Source organism: Trichoderma ghanense, assembly GCF_004382785.1.
Source record: "Trichoderma ghanense strain CCMA-1212 chromosome Unknown scaffold_12, whole genome shotgun sequence".
NCBI classification, from domain to species: domain Eukaryota; kingdom Fungi; phylum Ascomycota; class Sordariomycetes; order Hypocreales; family Hypocreaceae; genus Trichoderma; species Trichoderma ghanense.
Window position 1 is genome coordinate 459,741 of NW_027395675.1, and position 16,382 is coordinate 476,122.

The window sequence follows — 16,382 nt, forward strand, 5'->3', positions numbered from 1 at the left end:
CGAATGGAGGGGTAGGTGGGTGGATATGTGATCGATCTTCCTGGGCGACGGTTCGGTCTCGTTGGGGATTGCGGCAGGAGGCTTTGGATGTTTTGGAGATGGACACGGACCTGTTCAGCCTATTCGATGCCGGCAATTCTCGGCTGCTCACAATTGCGGATGCCCTTGACAGAGAACAACTATGCTTCGACGGACCAGTGTGGCATCTGCCGATGGTGCAACTCCTCCGTCGCTTCGGTTCGCTCGTCCTCTGCTTTCGGATCCTCGGGCGACCTCTCGATTTTGCTATCTTGACTCGCCTGGTCTACATCCGCTGGCTGCCTCGGCATGGCGTTGAACATGGCCGCAGCGCCCTCACCACTGGCTCCCCAGCACCCTGGCTACATACGCCAAGCTCGCTTTGTGGCCATAGGCGTGGACTGGGTCACGGAACAGCCTCCCCTCCCCTCTAATGCCCGCCGTGACCTCTCTTCCTCCTCTGGTATCTCTGCCTCGGCTGCGGCAAGGCTCCAGTCGCACTGGCACAGGAAGGAGCAGCCTTCGCCATCACGGGAACACTGTGGTGCGGTTTTGGGGCAAGGTCGCCCAACCAGACCAGAACTGCTCCGTCTAGCTGGGGCCTAGGCCATGGAGATGGTGGGCCCACCGCTTTGCGAACCAAATACAACCCACCCAGGCCCAGCAAGCACCACCGCCAAAGACGAACTCGAAGCAGCTCTGTCGCCTTGCAAATCACACGCAGGCATGGCGACGATACTTCATCCACTGTGACGGCTGCTGAGGTGGTGCAAGGCATCGAGTTTATGGCTCGATCAAAGGCCAATCGCTCCCGTGCACAGCAACGCTCGCGTATGGAGGGTTCCCTGATTTAGCCACACAACCCCTTTGCTACACAAGGACCAACTCGTGTCAGGATAGGACTTGGTATTACTACCACTCACCTCGTGTCAGATATTTATCGGTACTGTCTCTGCAAAGAAGGTTACTGGTATCGAAAAGAAATTGACTGACGAACGAGTTTGCCTAGGATTGCACGTTGCTTCGGGAGAGCACCGAAACCGCTTCTCGGCTGCCCATACGACCCTGACCCGAATCACCGCCATAACCTATGCGGCCTCCCCTGACCACATCCTAGCGACGGGCCTCGTGACTAGCGCCTCTTCAGGCGGGAGACTCTCACGGAGGCGTAAATCTGCGCTCGCCCCGACGCCGCTGCATTGCTCAAGCAGCACCACCACCGCCGGCGTCGTTTCGTCAACAACGCCACACCTGTCCTAGCCCACCTTCCCGGAAGCATGGCGAGAGGGAGGTTGTGTGCCTTGGGAGGTAAAAGAGCACTAGGTGTCTACATTCAGTATGTGAACTTGATACTCGGAGTGTAGTGTTTCCCCAGTATCGCACCCTGGCTTACTATCATCCCAACTAGGCATACTGGGTAGTACCAGGGATTAGCATGTATGTAGAGACGACCTGAATTTGGCAGGTCTATCATTCCGCTGAAACACCTGCCTGGGTGGTACGGAAGCCATCTCAGCAGAATTGCAGGCATCTTGTATTCACATGGAGGCTGGAGCACGTCGAGGAACCCGGACAGTGGCATCATTGGCATTTACGACAGGGTTCTGTTGCATAGCTACGGCTGATTATACAATATCATGTCTAGAGTCATCCTTTGTCAAGCCTCCCTTGTCCCATGTTACGCTTATATGCATGCTAGATATACATATCAGGTGAAGAAACCTACCCTCTGCCTCATCAATCTACCTCACTTCTTCCTACTCTTCGTCTTGATGCTACCAAAGTAGGCATCAACAACATCCTTTGCCGTCTCCTCGATTACTTTGCGCGACACCCATGTCGCCTCTGAACGCTCGAATCCGACCCATTCGACCAGCAATCTGCTCCGGTTCCTGTTGTGCTTGAGGATGGAATATATCTCGTACATCTCCGGGTCTCTCGGATTCTTGGGCCGGCCCTGATGTGAACACCAGTACTCGAAGAGGGCCTCGGGGCAATCGTGGTGCAAATTGGCTTCGGGCTCCCAGGTCGTCTCGCCGCTGTCCCATTGCACCTGGATCTCGATTGAGTCGCCGACCCAGCGATATCCGACGAAGCCTTCAAAGCCGTATTGTTCCTCGTCTCCTTCCTCCTCTTCGTCTTCTTCTTCTTCTCTCCCAACTGCCTCCTCTTGCATCGCATCCACCTCTTGTTCCGGTTGCGATTCCTCAGTCTCTCCAGTCTCCTCCGCTCCTATCTCAGCCCGTCGCAGAATCTCCGAGATGCGTCCAGCCCGCATCGCTGATCTTGTTGAGTACGCCTCTACCACATTCACCGCGCTTGGTGCTGCGCGAGGCGTCGATGCCGACACCACCTCATGTTGTTCCAGCTGCAGAGAGTCTCCCACTGTGTCACTCGCCTGGTCAGCCTCACCACCATTTTCATCCTCCCTCTGCAGAGACGTTTCCTCGTTTGTAAGCCTCCTGGCAGACGACTGTCGTCTTGTCGATCCAGACGTATTCTTTTTCAGTTTCAGCCGCGGCGAGGCTGGGCCTGCAATGCTGGGAGATGTGCCAAGGGAAACCCGTGGTGAGGCGCTGGCCCGCTTGCTGGGGGTGAAGAGAGGAAAGGCGGAGATGATGGACTGCATTCTTTGCAGTTTTGGCCGTATATTCCAGCTGCATTTGGAACGGAAAGAGGAAAAGGAAAAAGAAAGGAATATTCCGCTGGGCTCGAGCTGGTTGCGCCTTTGTCAAGTGTTGAGATTCTCTCTTTGTTTGTTTACCTACTCCTTAGGTCGGCAGCCAGCCCTCTCATCTTCTGCGACCGCTCGACTTTCTTGCCATGACGTATTCGTATCGCAGCGCACGTGACACTGGTTTGCCTGTACCTCAAAGCACAAACTACCTACCTCGCCTCGCCCATGACCCTGGGCTTAACTGGCAAACAAACCACGACGAGCCGATTTCTTCTACGGCATCTCCTTGCATCGATCGCGGCGGAACATGGTCAAGGTTGTGGGCGGTGGTGTGGAGGATGACGTGCCAGTCGTAGGTAAGCACCAGCAAAGACAGGCATCTGCAAGGGTGACGGACATATTCGAGACAAGCTACAACGGCTGATTCTTTGGGAATCTCAATAGCTTCTCTCATTTTCTCTCCGAATAGGCTTCTATTGACACCATCGTCTAATGTGTCAGAGAAGGATGAGGTACAGAAGTGGCACCGAGGGGAAGCTGATGCGGGGGTGTAGTGGTGTACTTACTTGATATGCCGTAGAGCATCCTCTTAAGCGGCTTCCATGTTTTGCATCGTCAGTCGTGAGAGTAGATCGTGGCCTCAGCAATGGTGTTGCTGCCGTGCTGCCCGACCGCCTAGGTAGATTTGCTGTGTTCGCTTATACCCTTCTTGAACCGTCGTTTAAACCCTGTGGCTGACCGGCGGTGTGTCCCCTCACTATTTTGCCATCTAATCTTAATTCCACAGAATGGCCATCGGCTACACCTGGACGGTCCAGCAGCCCAGAGTGGCGCCAATTGAATTTGCTAGTAGCACAGCTTCCCCTCTATGAAATTCATTGAATTTGAGAAGATCAGCCCTAAACTCATACGCCTCACTCCGGAAACAGTAACGGTGGCATTACAAAATCATCAAAACAAGGCACCTGACGTGGCTGGCCTGGTTGGCCGCTTCCCGGCCAACCATCCGGATGCTCATGGGCCAGATCTGATAAGCCTCAACCCAAGTAAGGTAGGTAGAATACTTCCACTACTCAATAAGGAAGCAAACAGTCTTTTAACTCTGCGCTTTCCACAGTCACTTGTTCACCTTCATATCAGCCCTCGGTGGCTTGTCCAGATGAGACCTTCACTGAGCAGATGATGACGCCCATTCGACAAGCCAAACAACACAGGAACGCCTTATCTAAAGCGCTGCCCTCCCACATTCGTTGTGATCCTACCTTTCAACTGTCTTTCCCTCTCAATCTGATCGTTTTCCAATACAGCCCGCTCTCATTGTTCAGCTGCAGTCTGTTCTCCCGCCCCGATCCAGCTTATTCTCCATCTCGATACACAACGTCGCTTCCCTACTACACTTCATCTGCGGCTTTTCCATCACCATGAGCGCATTTGTCGTCGCCCTGGGAGTTAGAAGACTCCTGAAGAGCCGTTCCAAGGATTCTGCAACTCGGAAGGAAAAGCCTATGGAGGGAAAGCCTGTGGAGGCAAAGCCTGTGGAGAAAAAGCCGAGGGAGAAAGTCTCCAAGGAGGTGGTCGCCGACCTCAAGTCGAAATACATAGCACCATGCGCCTGCAACTCTCGTCAGTGCTGTTGCACCGAACATGATTCGCTCCGGGTGCCTCCACTACAATCATCAAAGCAATTGATCGCTACTCGTCACAATACCGTCCAGTCGTGGCTCGACTCGAGTACGTTATGCGGAGAGGCCGACGGCGAAGAGCTGCACGACGAACCCCCGGTCAGCGTCCCGCCCTCGTCCTGGCCCGACCCCACGCTTCCTCTCTTGCCGATGCATTGGTCTGTGAGCGACCATCTTTCATTCAACAAGCTGGCCAGCGTCCGTCGCACGCTCGGCTCTCCACGCGGGATGGTCTTCGTGCCAGAGCTGTCTGACAAAGGGTCCATTCTCACCGATACAAATGCTCTGTTCAATTGGTTCTGCCACGTCTACTTTGACAAAGGCAGCTTTGAACAGAGACTTCGAGTCGTAAGCCAGATACACGCAGGCTCGCCAGAGCACTACATCGCCTGCCCCCACCAGAGCCTCAGCGTCTCTGAGCCAACATTTGGGGAGAGGAACGGCCACCCAGAGGTGCAAGCATGGGTGACCGGCAGACCGCCCCGGTGCCCATCCCATCCAATGGAGAGGTGGTGCGATCTGGATGGTCCTTATACCCACAGGACCACTTGTCGCATCTGCGATGTAGATGTAGAGTCCACGATAGACGTTGCGAAGGGGTACTTTATGAGGGTGATGTTTACTTGTCGTAGGGGCTTGGGGGCGGGGTTGGATCCCAGTGATCCCAAATGGGTTGCTTTAATGACGGGCAAGGAACACACCAATGTGATGATGGCTTCATGAGCTTCTCGCACGCATTCGGGGTTTTGAGGAGGAGGGTTGAATGTCCATTGTAGCTACCTAGTATCTCCTAGTAGGCGGTGTAAGGTAGTGAAGGAACATGTCAATTACGCTCAACAGCAAAAAAGAAAAAGTTATACCGGATAGCGCTACTGGATTTCATCCGACAGGGTCTGGCCGGGGATTGAACCCGGGACCTCTCGCAAACAAGCTGTAGGGTTGACCCTAAGCGAGAATCATACCACTAGACCACCAGACCAATGAGAATATGTTGATGTCTGACTTCGCGACGGTAACAAGCTCATCAAGACAATTCCAGCGCTTGAGAGAGGCAGAAAAAAAAAAAGACGTCGAAATGGGTAGGAAAAAGAAGGGTCTGGCCGGGGATTGAACCCGGGACCTCTCGCAGAATCAACTTTGGGTTTTCCCTAAGCGAGAATCATACCACTAGACCACCAGACCAGTCACGTGATGGGTTGATGGCTTTTGCTTCATGTGGAAACTATGAAGCTTCCCCGACCATCATGAAGGGGGAATCCTGGTGTGGAAGTTTACTCTGCTTGCATATCCAGTCAATTAGTGGATGGGAGAAGGCGAGGCCATTGACTGTACGAATCATACTGCGCCCTTGCCCAGTTCTTTGACACTTGGTAGAAGCTGTGTCCGGCATGCATTGATCCCGAGCCTCATCATGCCCGGCCCCGGCCTTGGCCACGGCACCGATCTAGAGCGGCTCTTCGGTTACAACCACGCCACAACTTCTGCGGCAACGACGATAACGACAATGCGGTGACCTGTAATTTTTTTTTTTTTTTTTCGTGGCGGTTTGAGGTGGCTGGGTCTATATTGCTCCATGCCCCTCAACATCCAACCATGGCGGCAGCATCAGCAGGAACGTAAAAGCATCGTCCCTCTGATTCTATATCATCATACGAAAAGGCTGCGTTGCATCCGTACCGCCTACACCAGGCTAGCGCCAGATACTCTTTGGTCGGTGAACAAGAGCACATGCAGCATCTGTCAGAGCAAAGTCTGGACAAGGAGTGATCAAGGCAATCCATGCTGCTGAGATTCTTCGAAAGAGTCCACTATTCAAGGTATCTAGCCTTGATCGATATCTACCTATCCAGCATCCATCTAGTGTACAAATCTAAAGTCTAGACGCTTCATCCCCTCGTCCTTGGTATTGAGCGAATAGTCCTCTTGCTCTTCCTTCGTCATGGCGTTCCACTTCCTCTCCCTGACCTTGTTCCGCCAGATATAAAACACCTTGACCGCATAAAAGAGAACAATATTGAAACAGTTGATGGCCAGCAGAATCTTGTTGCCTCGTCTGTACAGAGGCTGGTCGTCGTCGCGGTAGATGTTGGACGAGATGATGTTGCCGCTCTGCACAAACATGTTGTACAGAGCCGCGCTGACGGCTCTCGTACGGACTGCGTTGCTGTTCTTCGCGTTCCAGCTGACGACGATGGCGTGGCAGTATGGATAGCTGAGTAGGCCCGTCAAAAGGGCATATCGTATCCACGGTGATGATTCTGCATCAAGAGTCACCAAAGCGACGAGCCATGGAAAGATCCAGATGTTGGAAATCGACGAGATGATTGCGCGTTCCTTGAAGCGCTCAGAGACCCAGGATATGATGACGAGGTTGACTGCGAAGAGAAATTGGGACGGGATGGTGAGCAGGTTGGCCTTGAATACGGAGAAGCCGATGTTGCGGAGGATGTATGACAGATATGTGCTCGGAGGGCTGGGCGGGATGTAGACGAGGAGGCCGAGGAGGTAGAGCGGCCACTGCTCCCAGTCTTTGAGGACCTTAAGGAGGAGGACGGGGCCGACGGCTTGTCTGAGGCAATCTAAGTTTCTATCCCTGGCAAGCTGACGGATTTTCAGTACTCACCGGTTGTTCATGTCTCCTTTGCTAGGATCATCACGCAGGAGCCGGTTGACCATGATGGACTCCTCACGCTCGGTGAACCAGCCGTCTTTGCCGCGGAACCAATTTCGGGTTTGGCACGGGCCGGGGGGCATAAGGACCCATGAGAACGTGCCAATGATGAGGGTCAGGATGCCTTCGATGAGGAACCTAGATCAATTGTTAGGGAGAAACTGGTGTCGAGTATCGAGCTGTGGGTTGCTTACAGCCATCGCCAGCCGCCCCAGCCGGCGATACCTCTCATCTGAAGAACGCCAGCGGCAATCAGCGAGCCGACAATGTTGACGGTGCTCAGGGCAGTCCAGAACCAAGCCAATCTGACGGGAAGTTCGTTCGACTTGTAAAAGTAGGTGAGCCAAAGGACAATATCGCTTCATTGCGTTAGCTAATCGCATTCTTCCATGTTGAACGGCGATAGGGAGTACGTACGGAATGAAGCCGCCCATGAAGAGGCCAAGAAGAGCCTTAATGGCAAAAAAGGCTGATCTGTTATGGATGAATGCTTGGCTGCCTGCAATGAGGGACCAGCTCATCATGATGAACGGGATCCAGACATCGGCACCGACTCGCTTGCTTATCAGACCGCTGGGCAGCTCGGCGGCGAGGAACGTGACGAGGAAGATCTGGAAGAAACAGAGCGGTAATTAGTATGACTAACCAATTCGATAGGATTGGAAAACCATGGATATCTCACCGTTTGCCCGTAGTTAAAGTCGTTTGTGTTCATGCCAACCTCTGGAAGCTGGAGTTGTGTTAGTCGAAGCAATTGATATTTGAGTGGGCGTTGATATTTTTCCTACCATGTTGTCTGAGATGGCACGATTGATATTCCGTCGATGAAGGTCGAGGGCGCAAAACATGATCCAAGCCCACAGCATGATCCGAAGGTCAATCTTCCACAAGTTAGCATCCGAACATAACGAGACACCGGAGTTTCACGCAGCAGCAACATACCTTTCTGACCAGTCTCCTCTCCTCCTCTGCCGTCCACGTAAATTCCGGATCGAACCTGTGCCGGTTTTCATAATTCGCCTTCTCATACACGCCGCGCCAGTGCGCAGCCATGGCCGGGTCAGCAAAGGGATGGTCCTTCGTCGACCCAAACGCCCCGTCTTTACGTTCCGGAACTTCGCCTGTTATCGACGACTCCTGGGAAGTGAAGACGGCTTTCTCGTCGGCAATTCCTTCCTTGCCATCTTGTGGCGCTGGCATCACGCTGTGCGACATTGCGGGGAGATCAACTTGCTGCTGAGCCGACGCCGTATCACAGGAGCCCTGGTTCAAGTTCCCAATCTGTCCCAAAAGCAGCGGGCGTTTACATCTTATATATTGGCGACGAGCCGGCATGCGTTACCGCGTTGTCGGGGCGTCTATTACGCCATCAGAGGCTGCAGATAGGCCAAGGCCTTGGAATGGGTGGTTGCCCTTTCTGCAGCTGCGTCGTTTTGCAGAAGATTGCGATTGCTCGGGGTGTCGCGATGGTTGAGAGCAATCACACCATTGCTGGGATCAACGGCTTTGTCACGGACTGGAGGAGCTGCCATTGGCTCCCTTGGCCGGATGTCGAGTTGCGTGACGACGATGCTTGGTAGATGCAGAGTAGTCTAGCCATGGCCTTGCCCGAGGTTGCATGCCGGGAATATCGTATCAAGATGGGAGTCTCTTTATCATCAGCCCAACCACAATATACGCATACGAACATAGATGATTATCATAATCTAATACCTGATAGGAAGCAGCTCCTCAAAGTTTCCGCTCTGAGGAAGAATAATCCGCACCACAATCCCGCTTTTCTGGGGGGGGTCTCGACGATAACGTTGTGTGAGACTAAACCGGGGCCCTCGCGATGGCGTTAGATGTTTGCATTGTGAGGAATCGAGCGGCGAGGCTTGCGATTGGGTCGCGGCAAGGGGATGCCACAGTTTTAGGTTAGACGAGCTCGGGAACTGCATGTAAAAGGTACGGCAAATATCTACATTAAAAAGACGGCTGAACGGACTGTTTTTTTTTTTTTTTTTTTTTTTACGCGGTGGCATAACTCCGTATGCTTGTTTGGAGTTGATCGTACGCGACGAGGGCGAACTAAATATGGCGTGAATATCTGGAGCCGTGGTGTTGCCGCCACCCGCTTCTCAACGGCCGGCGCCAAGGGGGAACAGGTATACGAAGACGGAAACTTGCCGGTATATCAGCTTAGATATTTTACAAATAATGTATTCTCACAAGACTTGATTGGCAGTCGTAAGGATCATTTCCATAACACATGGTCTGCCAATAAGGTTGGTACAATATAGAGTGCGCTCCCCTGATTTCAATAGTTCGAATACCAATCACACAGAGAGAGCAGTTGGATCCACAGGCACCGATTATCCTACTGCCGTACGGAAAAGCAAGTGTTTCGGGGCTCCGCAACTGCATTGGGTCAACTGCGCCTGGAGATTTCCAAGCAATTCGAAGTAAGCACTCTATCATGTCGATGCGTATCAGTTGTGCGTCAGCTTTAAGCTTAATCCACCCTGTAATCCAGGCTTCCTACAAAACTTCGAAGCAATAGGTAGAGAACCGTCTAACAAACAGCTCTCCCGCAGGTGAGCTACCGTTCAGATACCTGAATAAATACATGAACCTGTCGAATAGGAACAACTGGACAAAAGGGAAGTCAAAAAGGGGAGGGAAAAAAAAAGAAAAAGAAAAAAAAAAAGCAAACAAAAACATACAACAGCCGGTGTTCGCTGGTGGTCACCCACCCAACTACTAATCTGCCGGTTAGTGGCTTATCTATGGGGGAGCAGACGGGACCCCGAGTTCTCCACTACCTATGGTCGTATGTGCTTAGTCATGCAGCGATTCAGCCTATAGCAGATGCAGCCACGGAGCATCTCTGTAAACTCGGGAGCATCCTGGAGATGAATCTCCTACCTTGGGTATTCTTCACTCGATGGGTCTCTCCGTCTTCTCTGGATTGCGGACTGTTTCCTCCGAGCTCTTTGGCTTAGAGATGGCATTGGAAAACCTCCCACAACCTCGTCCCTCCATAGGGCACATGATTAACCATGTTAGCCCATATGATAAACCGCAAGAGAGAGAACTTTCGTGCCTATTGAACTAAAGGATCGGGCAAGATGGACTTCACAAGACTTCATTGCAAACCAAGCACGCGCTATTTCGATTGACAAGCGCTGAGCTCTTCGCTATTTGCCAGAAGAGGTCTAGAAGGAAGAAAAATACAAACAAACGGGTGTGCGTTTGTGTGCGTGTTGTTCGTCAATGCTAGCACAACCAGTTATGCTTTGGCTCTCAGACATCAGCTGTGGCTCGCAGAGGCAGACGAATTGGGCATGATGTTTATGACAAAAGGTTCATCCGTTCTCTCGAATTGATCGCTCCCACTTGGAGTCCGGCCTATCACCAACGGATACTAGCGGATGGCAATCGAGTATCAGGTAGACAGCCAGGTATGCTAGAACTTGAAGCACAATGACAAACGATAATGACAGTAGCCGCCAGCTGATGAAGAACAACAGTTCCGATGGTGTCTCAACATATCAGTTGGTGCAAAGACTGAATACAGAATTGACTATGGTAGGATACAGACTAGTACCTGATTCATCCATGGCAATCCATCTCTCTACCCATTCCCACAGCTTGCACCCTCCTGTGCCATGTCCATGGTTGAAGATGCTTAGAACTAGCCAACAGTCGACAATCCACTTGGGACTCAGTTGGAATTGTTCTTGGGCTTCTTGCCTCCAGTCTTCTTGGCAGCAGCAGCCTCCTTGGCGGCAATTTGCGCCTCGGTATGATGGGGTGCGCGCTTGTCAGCCCATGACCCAAACTCATCATCCTCAGGCACCTCAGTAGCCTCACGAGCATGCTTCTTTCCACCCTTCTTGGCAGCAGCAGCCTCCTTGGCGGCGATCTGAGCTTCGGTGTGATGGGGTGCGCGCTTGTCAGCCCATGAACCGAACTCGTCATCGGGAGGGATCACATCAGCTTCGCGAGCTTGGTGTTTCTTTCCGCCCTTCTTAGCAGCAGCGGCCTCCTTGGCCGCAATCTGTGCCTCGGTGTGGTGGCGAGTCTCCAGTTCCGCAATGATGGAGCGTACGAATTTGGAGGCTAGAGCTGCACCGGAGCCCTGGGAAATCTGGTTAGTTTATACAGGATGGATTCATGTCCTAATGAAGCCACTTACAACGTAGCGACGCTCCACGTCTGCAGACCCAGGCACTGAGAGGCCGGCAGCAATGGGGGCCAAGCCAAGGAGGCCAAAAACGAATGCGTTGGTGATTGAAATGGGACGCATGGTGAAAAAGAGTTGAACGTTTTACCGGTAAGGAGAAAAAAATTGAGAAAAATGTAGAGAAAAAGGATAAAGAGAGAAGAAGAAAAAAAAAAGACTGGCCGGCAGTCAGAAGTGTGAAGAGAAGAGGATATGAGACTGAAGGATGAGATGATGGATGTGAGTTCAAAGGAATCAGAAAGGCCATGAACTACGGGAGTTGTTCTTATAAGTCTGCAGAATACCGGGCTGTCGGCGGAGATTCTAGAACGGGGCGGCAACAAGAACAACTGCTCAGGGCATCGTCAGAAACTTGGTCAAAACACGAAGATTCCGTTCGCTACTCTGCCAAGAATCCCAAGCGAGCGCCAATTGAAACTGGCGATCAGACTCGCTTTGAGGCTCCTGGAGTGTTCTAGGCTGTGGCGGTACCCATGGCATTACCCCAGTTCTGGATCGGGGTTGTTCAGGCGCTACTGCTAGGAAGTTACAGACGTGCATCACAACAAGCGATGAAACGGCTGGGATTCCAGGCGGCATCAGAACAGGGCCAATAACTCAGCTAGCGGTTGGGAAAATGGTTGATCTTGGATTGGAAACCTTGATTAACTGTCTAAATTCGAGACGAACTAAATTGATGCTCCCCGTGATGACCTCGGCAGCATTCAAGTGTAGCCTACCGCCCACTCTCTTCACGTTTCTCTTCTCTCCCGGAATAGAATTCCAAGACCAGCTTCAGACACATCAACATTCCCTTGAACTAAGCGCTGCATGAGAGCACATTCACATCATTCACTTTTGCGTCACTATGGCTTTCCAATATCGACCTGTGGAAGTGTCTTTGCATGGCGAAGACGCGAGCCGTCTGTCGTCCGAATCTACTTCGACCCTACGAGCGGTTGATGACCTAGACTATTTGTCGCGCGATTCGGAACTCTACTACAAGGCTTCCGTCCGTGAATCGGCGTCTGGATGGATCAGGTCGAAATGGCTGTGGGTTGTTCACGCAGCCTTGCTTCTTACTTCGTGCGGACTGCTCGTCAGCACATTGATATTGCGGTCATCAACCCTACATCTCGTCCGGCAGACTTCAGCCTGGTGTAAGTGATGCAACTGAATTGCACAAGAAGATGAGATAGCTAACAGCACACGCAGCACCCGCCGACACCTCTGTGCAATACAAGCCAGTCAGATATAACATCACGTCCAAGGGCAATCCCTTCGTTGGCGCTGGACCTGAAGTCGACAGAGTTTGGAGGGAGATTTCCTATGACAGTGAGTACTCGACCATTCCGCTGTGTGATGGCCGGCTCTAACAACCGCATGAAAGTGGGCGACCAATGGATATCAAAGTCCGACATTTCAAAGTTAGACATGCCGGAAACCTCCCTCAAGGTCAACCAACCAACCACTGGAGAGGAAGGGTATCGGGTCGGCATGGAAGTCTTTCACCACCTGCACTGCCTGAACCTTTTGCGGCGGGTCACTTACAAGGAATACTACGAACCTCTTGGAGGAGAGTTCAGCCATGGTCGAGAAGCCCTTCAAGCACACACAGGTAAGCGCATCCCGAACATGTTCTACACATGAGCAGCTTGACTCACGCATGCATAGATCATTGCATTGAAGTACTGCGTCTCAACATTCAGTGTAACGCGGACATTGGGCTTTTCACTTTCTACATGGTTCCGGGCGACCCGCTGGCTTGGCCCGAACTGAATTCGAAGCATGTCTGTCGGGATTTCGAGGGAGTGCGCAAGTGGGCAATGGACCACTCTGTTGGTAATATGGAGGTCTTGGAGCAGTAAATGGAGCGTCTTCCCTTGTTGTGTTGTGTAGAATAGATAGTCTCGGTTATGTTTTTAGCGATATGCACATCTCGTCTCGAATTGTTATTATTGGGTCCAACCTCGCAACTTGCGTATTGGTCGTCTCTGGTCTTTGGTTAACATTCGGTTCACTGAGGTGCGCGCATCCCTGTATAGTTGGTTGAAATGATGCTGCATATGTCCAGACTAGCCGCCGCTACTTGAGGGAGAACTGCCCCGTACTTTGTATGGAGCAAGCATCACGTTAGCCCCTTACTGCTGCTGGCTCGAGATCACGTCTTGTCCCGTCACTCCAAGGATCTCACCTGCGGCCTAAGTCGCGGCCTGTTAATAATCTGGTCGAAATGATGATACCTCGCAAGTCTCTCACCGTGTTTCTACAAACAGAAACCGGGTCTGTAACCCCAAAGTGGAAATCATCTGTAGGCCTTGGCAAACCTGATACAGTACGAGTGCCAGCATTTCACCGACTCCTAGTCCGCCTAGCCGCCCAAACATTGGTCGCATGTTTCCTAGTTTGGCCACTACTAGGTATCGTTTCGCATAAATGATTGCTTTTAGGACAATATTTGTTTCAAAGTATAGCTTTTGGGAGACGATTCTCATCGCATCAAACAGTAAAAGTTTCGACAACGAGTCGGGGTAGGAGGCGGCGATGGTTGAGCTTTCTGCGACTCATTTCTGTCAAAGGCGCAATTGTCTTCTCCTTCTCTTGACGACTTTCAACTTCATTACCGACCATTCATCTCCTGCTGGTACAGAGAAGGCACATTTCCATCCCCTTCATTCTTGCGCTGGCGTCTTCTTTTCCCTTCACGTTCTACACTTCTAATACATTTACATAACCTATCGTTTGATTTAAAGCAGAATGCCTTTCGCTGGGAAATACTTCAAGCTGAAGCGCAATGACCATTTCCAAGAGGGCGATGATGTCGACCTGGAAGATAATGCATCGGACACAACCAAGGCCTCATTAACTGCCGAAATCTTCGACAAGACAGAATTGCTCTCTCTACGAGATGACGCAGATGCTTCAGCATCTTCCTTCATCTATCGATTGCTAGAAAGAGCAAAGATGTCCTCCAACTTCTGGATATGGCTACGATGGGGAGTGGTGGTTGGCTTGCAGACGATTCTAATTCTATTGCTCTGTTTGAAGCAAAGCGGCAACGCCGGCTCGAGGAACGATCTCCAAGGACTGGCGGCTGGAGGCCAATTTGTCGAGACGGGCGGCGACATTAATGGCCTGTACAAGACGCGTGAGTATCACTCAATGCGCCTTCATCATCTGGGTTTTGCCAACTAACCCATCACACAGTCTCACATACATACACATATCTCAAGCCTGAAGAGGATAAATTCATTCCCAACATGACGTCGAACGATAATCGAATGGAGATCCGGAGGAATTGGGATATGTTGATGCCACGTACGCAACCACTGCCATGATATCAGTCTTACCAGAGGGTATACTAATGTTTACTGCAGTGGGAAGCGGAAGTGTTCTTATTCCTGACTACAAGGATCATCCTTTACTCGGGAATCCCATCACCGACGACCCGGTCCGTTCCGGTCCGTTATTTGAGGCATCATGGACGCATGCGCTACACTGCGTAAGTCAATCCTACCATCACCAACAGCCACTGGAAGTCGCTTGTTATCAAGCTGCTGACAACATTAATTGATCTATAGTTGTACTACAGCGTGGATAGTTACCATCAGCTGATACTGAATGGGCCGAGTGAAGATGATAACCCAATGCATGCAGCCCATTGTTTCGAGTATCTTCGAAACAGCATTCTATGCAATCTCGACATGACTCTGGAGGGGTCCATGTCAACCCCGGACGATAAAGAAAGAGGACAGCCTCATGTTTGCCGCAATCGCGAAGAGGCCATCGCTTGGATTGAAGCCCGCAGGATGGATGATGCACAGGACATTGTTGGTCCGTAGTAGGATGGTTTCCTATAGTAGACGTGATACCATATGCTCACAAATACATATCGTGAAAACACTCGATTCACTTTTCGCACTACTATTCATCGTGAATGATCTCTACCATTCAAGCAGTCCGCAAACGGAGGATAGCACATCAATGATGTTTTTGAAGAACTATTATCTGGTTCGAAGTCCCAACTTTGCCCGGCATCCCAAGTCACGGGTAGGCGTAGGGCCCAGCAATTGTCCCGAGACACTGTCATCGTGCTAGTTTGGACGGAAGTAGGCGAAGTGTCGGAAATGCCTACGCTACAGAGAGAGCAGAATTGTGCCGAAATGGCGCCTGTCATTAGGACAGTGATGCGAGCCAGGATACTGAAGTCTTCCTTGTAGAACAGATCCGGCGGCTTGGGGACGTTGGAATGCAAAGACTCCCGCCCCCGTTATGTTAGTGGTCGCACCGCTTTTTCGGCAGCTCAATGATCACTGGAAGGCGTACCAATGCACGGGTAAGTGCATGCCAGGGGAGTGACCGTCTTGAGGTGGGACCGACAGGGATGCGTTCTTGAATCTCGAAGAACCGCCCGAATTTTGCAGGGGTCTCAAATTCACTAGTATTACTCCGTACTGTAACCTCAGTTCCAACTTCTGCCCATCCGCGTTCGACTCTCTCATCTGGCGTGCCAAAGGCCGTCATGAATCGCACGTCTCGACACAGGCCGCTGACCCTTCTAAGGCACAAGCCAGTCTTCTATTCTGAAGAACTGGCATGTTTATAATTCCACGTATGCCACATGTATATTTGCTACTCGGATATATCGGGCGACGTGTTTATGCGGTCCGTTTGACGCTATTGTCTCCATGAGGCAACTGGTTGCCGGGAGTTTTCTCCGTACAGCAATAGTCCGGCTCAAGCTGCAAACATAGGAGTAAAGCAATACTATTGTTTAGCTTATGCCAACGGTTTTCATATATGCGTTCCGTTGCTAATTGCCCCAATAGATATGTAGTTCCACTCGGCTCTGTTATGGACACAGGCAGGATAGACTATATCACTTTCTTCGCCCGTAGACACAGCACCTCGAGGTCCGAGCACGTCAATGGCGTGGGTTTTGTTATAACAATGAATAACAGTACTGCTAATCGTGGTGTCGAGTGTGTTACGACTCCAGTGAACATCGCCAGCTGTGTCGTGTCGGTTAAAGATAGCCTGAAAGCATCGACCCGCGGTCTCGCAACCTATTCACTATATCAAGAAGGGCATGTCATTTTGAATATATAAAAAAAAAGAGCAAAAACA

At 51.3% G+C, this 16,382-nt stretch overlaps 7 protein-coding genes across 7 annotated transcripts; 4 read left to right on the forward strand and 3 right to left on the reverse strand.

Annotated features, from left to right (window-relative positions):
- Positions 1-339: 339 nt before the first annotated feature.
- Positions 340-872, forward strand: CCMA1212_008537 (uncharacterized protein; the record flags this gene model as incomplete). Its single annotated transcript, XM_073705665.1, has 2 exons — positions 340-562; positions 625-872. The coding sequence occupies 2 exons, from the start codon at positions 340-342 to the stop codon at positions 870-872; spliced, it is 471 nt and encodes a 156-aa protein (XP_073555860.1).
- Positions 873-1,765: 893 nt separating this feature from the next.
- On the reverse strand, positions 1,766-2,647 carry CCMA1212_008538 (uncharacterized protein; the record flags this gene model as incomplete). The annotated part of the gene is made up of 1 exon (XM_073705666.1): positions 1,766-2,647. The coding sequence occupies one exon, from the start codon at positions 2,645-2,647 to the stop codon at positions 1,766-1,768; it is 882 nt and encodes a 293-aa protein (XP_073555750.1).
- Positions 2,648-4,116: 1,469 nt separating this feature from the next.
- Positions 4,117-5,100, forward strand: CCMA1212_008539 (uncharacterized protein; the record flags this gene model as incomplete). The annotated part of the gene is made up of 1 exon (XM_073705667.1): positions 4,117-5,100. The coding sequence occupies one exon, from the start codon at positions 4,117-4,119 to the stop codon at positions 5,098-5,100; it is 984 nt and encodes a 327-aa protein (XP_073555751.1).
- Positions 5,101-6,234: 1,134 nt separating this feature from the next.
- CCMA1212_008542 (putative transporter) lies at positions 6,235-8,263 on the reverse strand (the record flags this gene model as incomplete). Its single annotated transcript, XM_073705668.1, has 7 exons — positions 6,235-6,946; positions 7,001-7,186; positions 7,243-7,407; positions 7,466-7,659; positions 7,731-7,778; positions 7,837-7,929; positions 7,991-8,263. 7 exons carry the CDS (start codon positions 8,261-8,263, stop codon positions 6,235-6,237), a joined length of 1,671 nt encoding a protein of 556 aa, XP_073555985.1.
- A 2,491-nt stretch (positions 8,264-10,754) lies between these two features.
- On the reverse strand, positions 10,755-11,339 carry CCMA1212_008543 (uncharacterized protein; the record flags this gene model as incomplete). Its single annotated transcript, XM_073705669.1, has 2 exons — positions 10,755-11,180; positions 11,229-11,339. The coding sequence occupies 2 exons, from the start codon at positions 11,337-11,339 to the stop codon at positions 10,755-10,757; spliced, it is 537 nt and encodes a 178-aa protein (XP_073555984.1).
- A 784-nt stretch (positions 11,340-12,123) lies between these two features.
- CCMA1212_008544 (uncharacterized protein) lies at positions 12,124-13,123 on the forward strand (the record flags this gene model as incomplete). The annotated part of the gene is made up of 4 exons (XM_073705670.1): positions 12,124-12,415; positions 12,471-12,590; positions 12,646-12,873; positions 12,930-13,123. The coding sequence occupies 4 exons, from the start codon at positions 12,124-12,126 to the stop codon at positions 13,121-13,123; spliced, it is 834 nt and encodes a 277-aa protein (XP_073555932.1).
- An 889-nt stretch (positions 13,124-14,012) lies between these two features.
- Positions 14,013-15,097, forward strand: CCMA1212_008545 (uncharacterized protein; the record flags this gene model as incomplete). Its single annotated transcript, XM_073705671.1, has 4 exons — positions 14,013-14,403; positions 14,463-14,573; positions 14,633-14,757; positions 14,837-15,097. The coding sequence occupies 4 exons, from the start codon at positions 14,013-14,015 to the stop codon at positions 15,095-15,097; spliced, it is 888 nt and encodes a 295-aa protein (XP_073555931.1).
- Between the last annotated feature and the right edge of the window lie 1,285 nt (positions 15,098-16,382).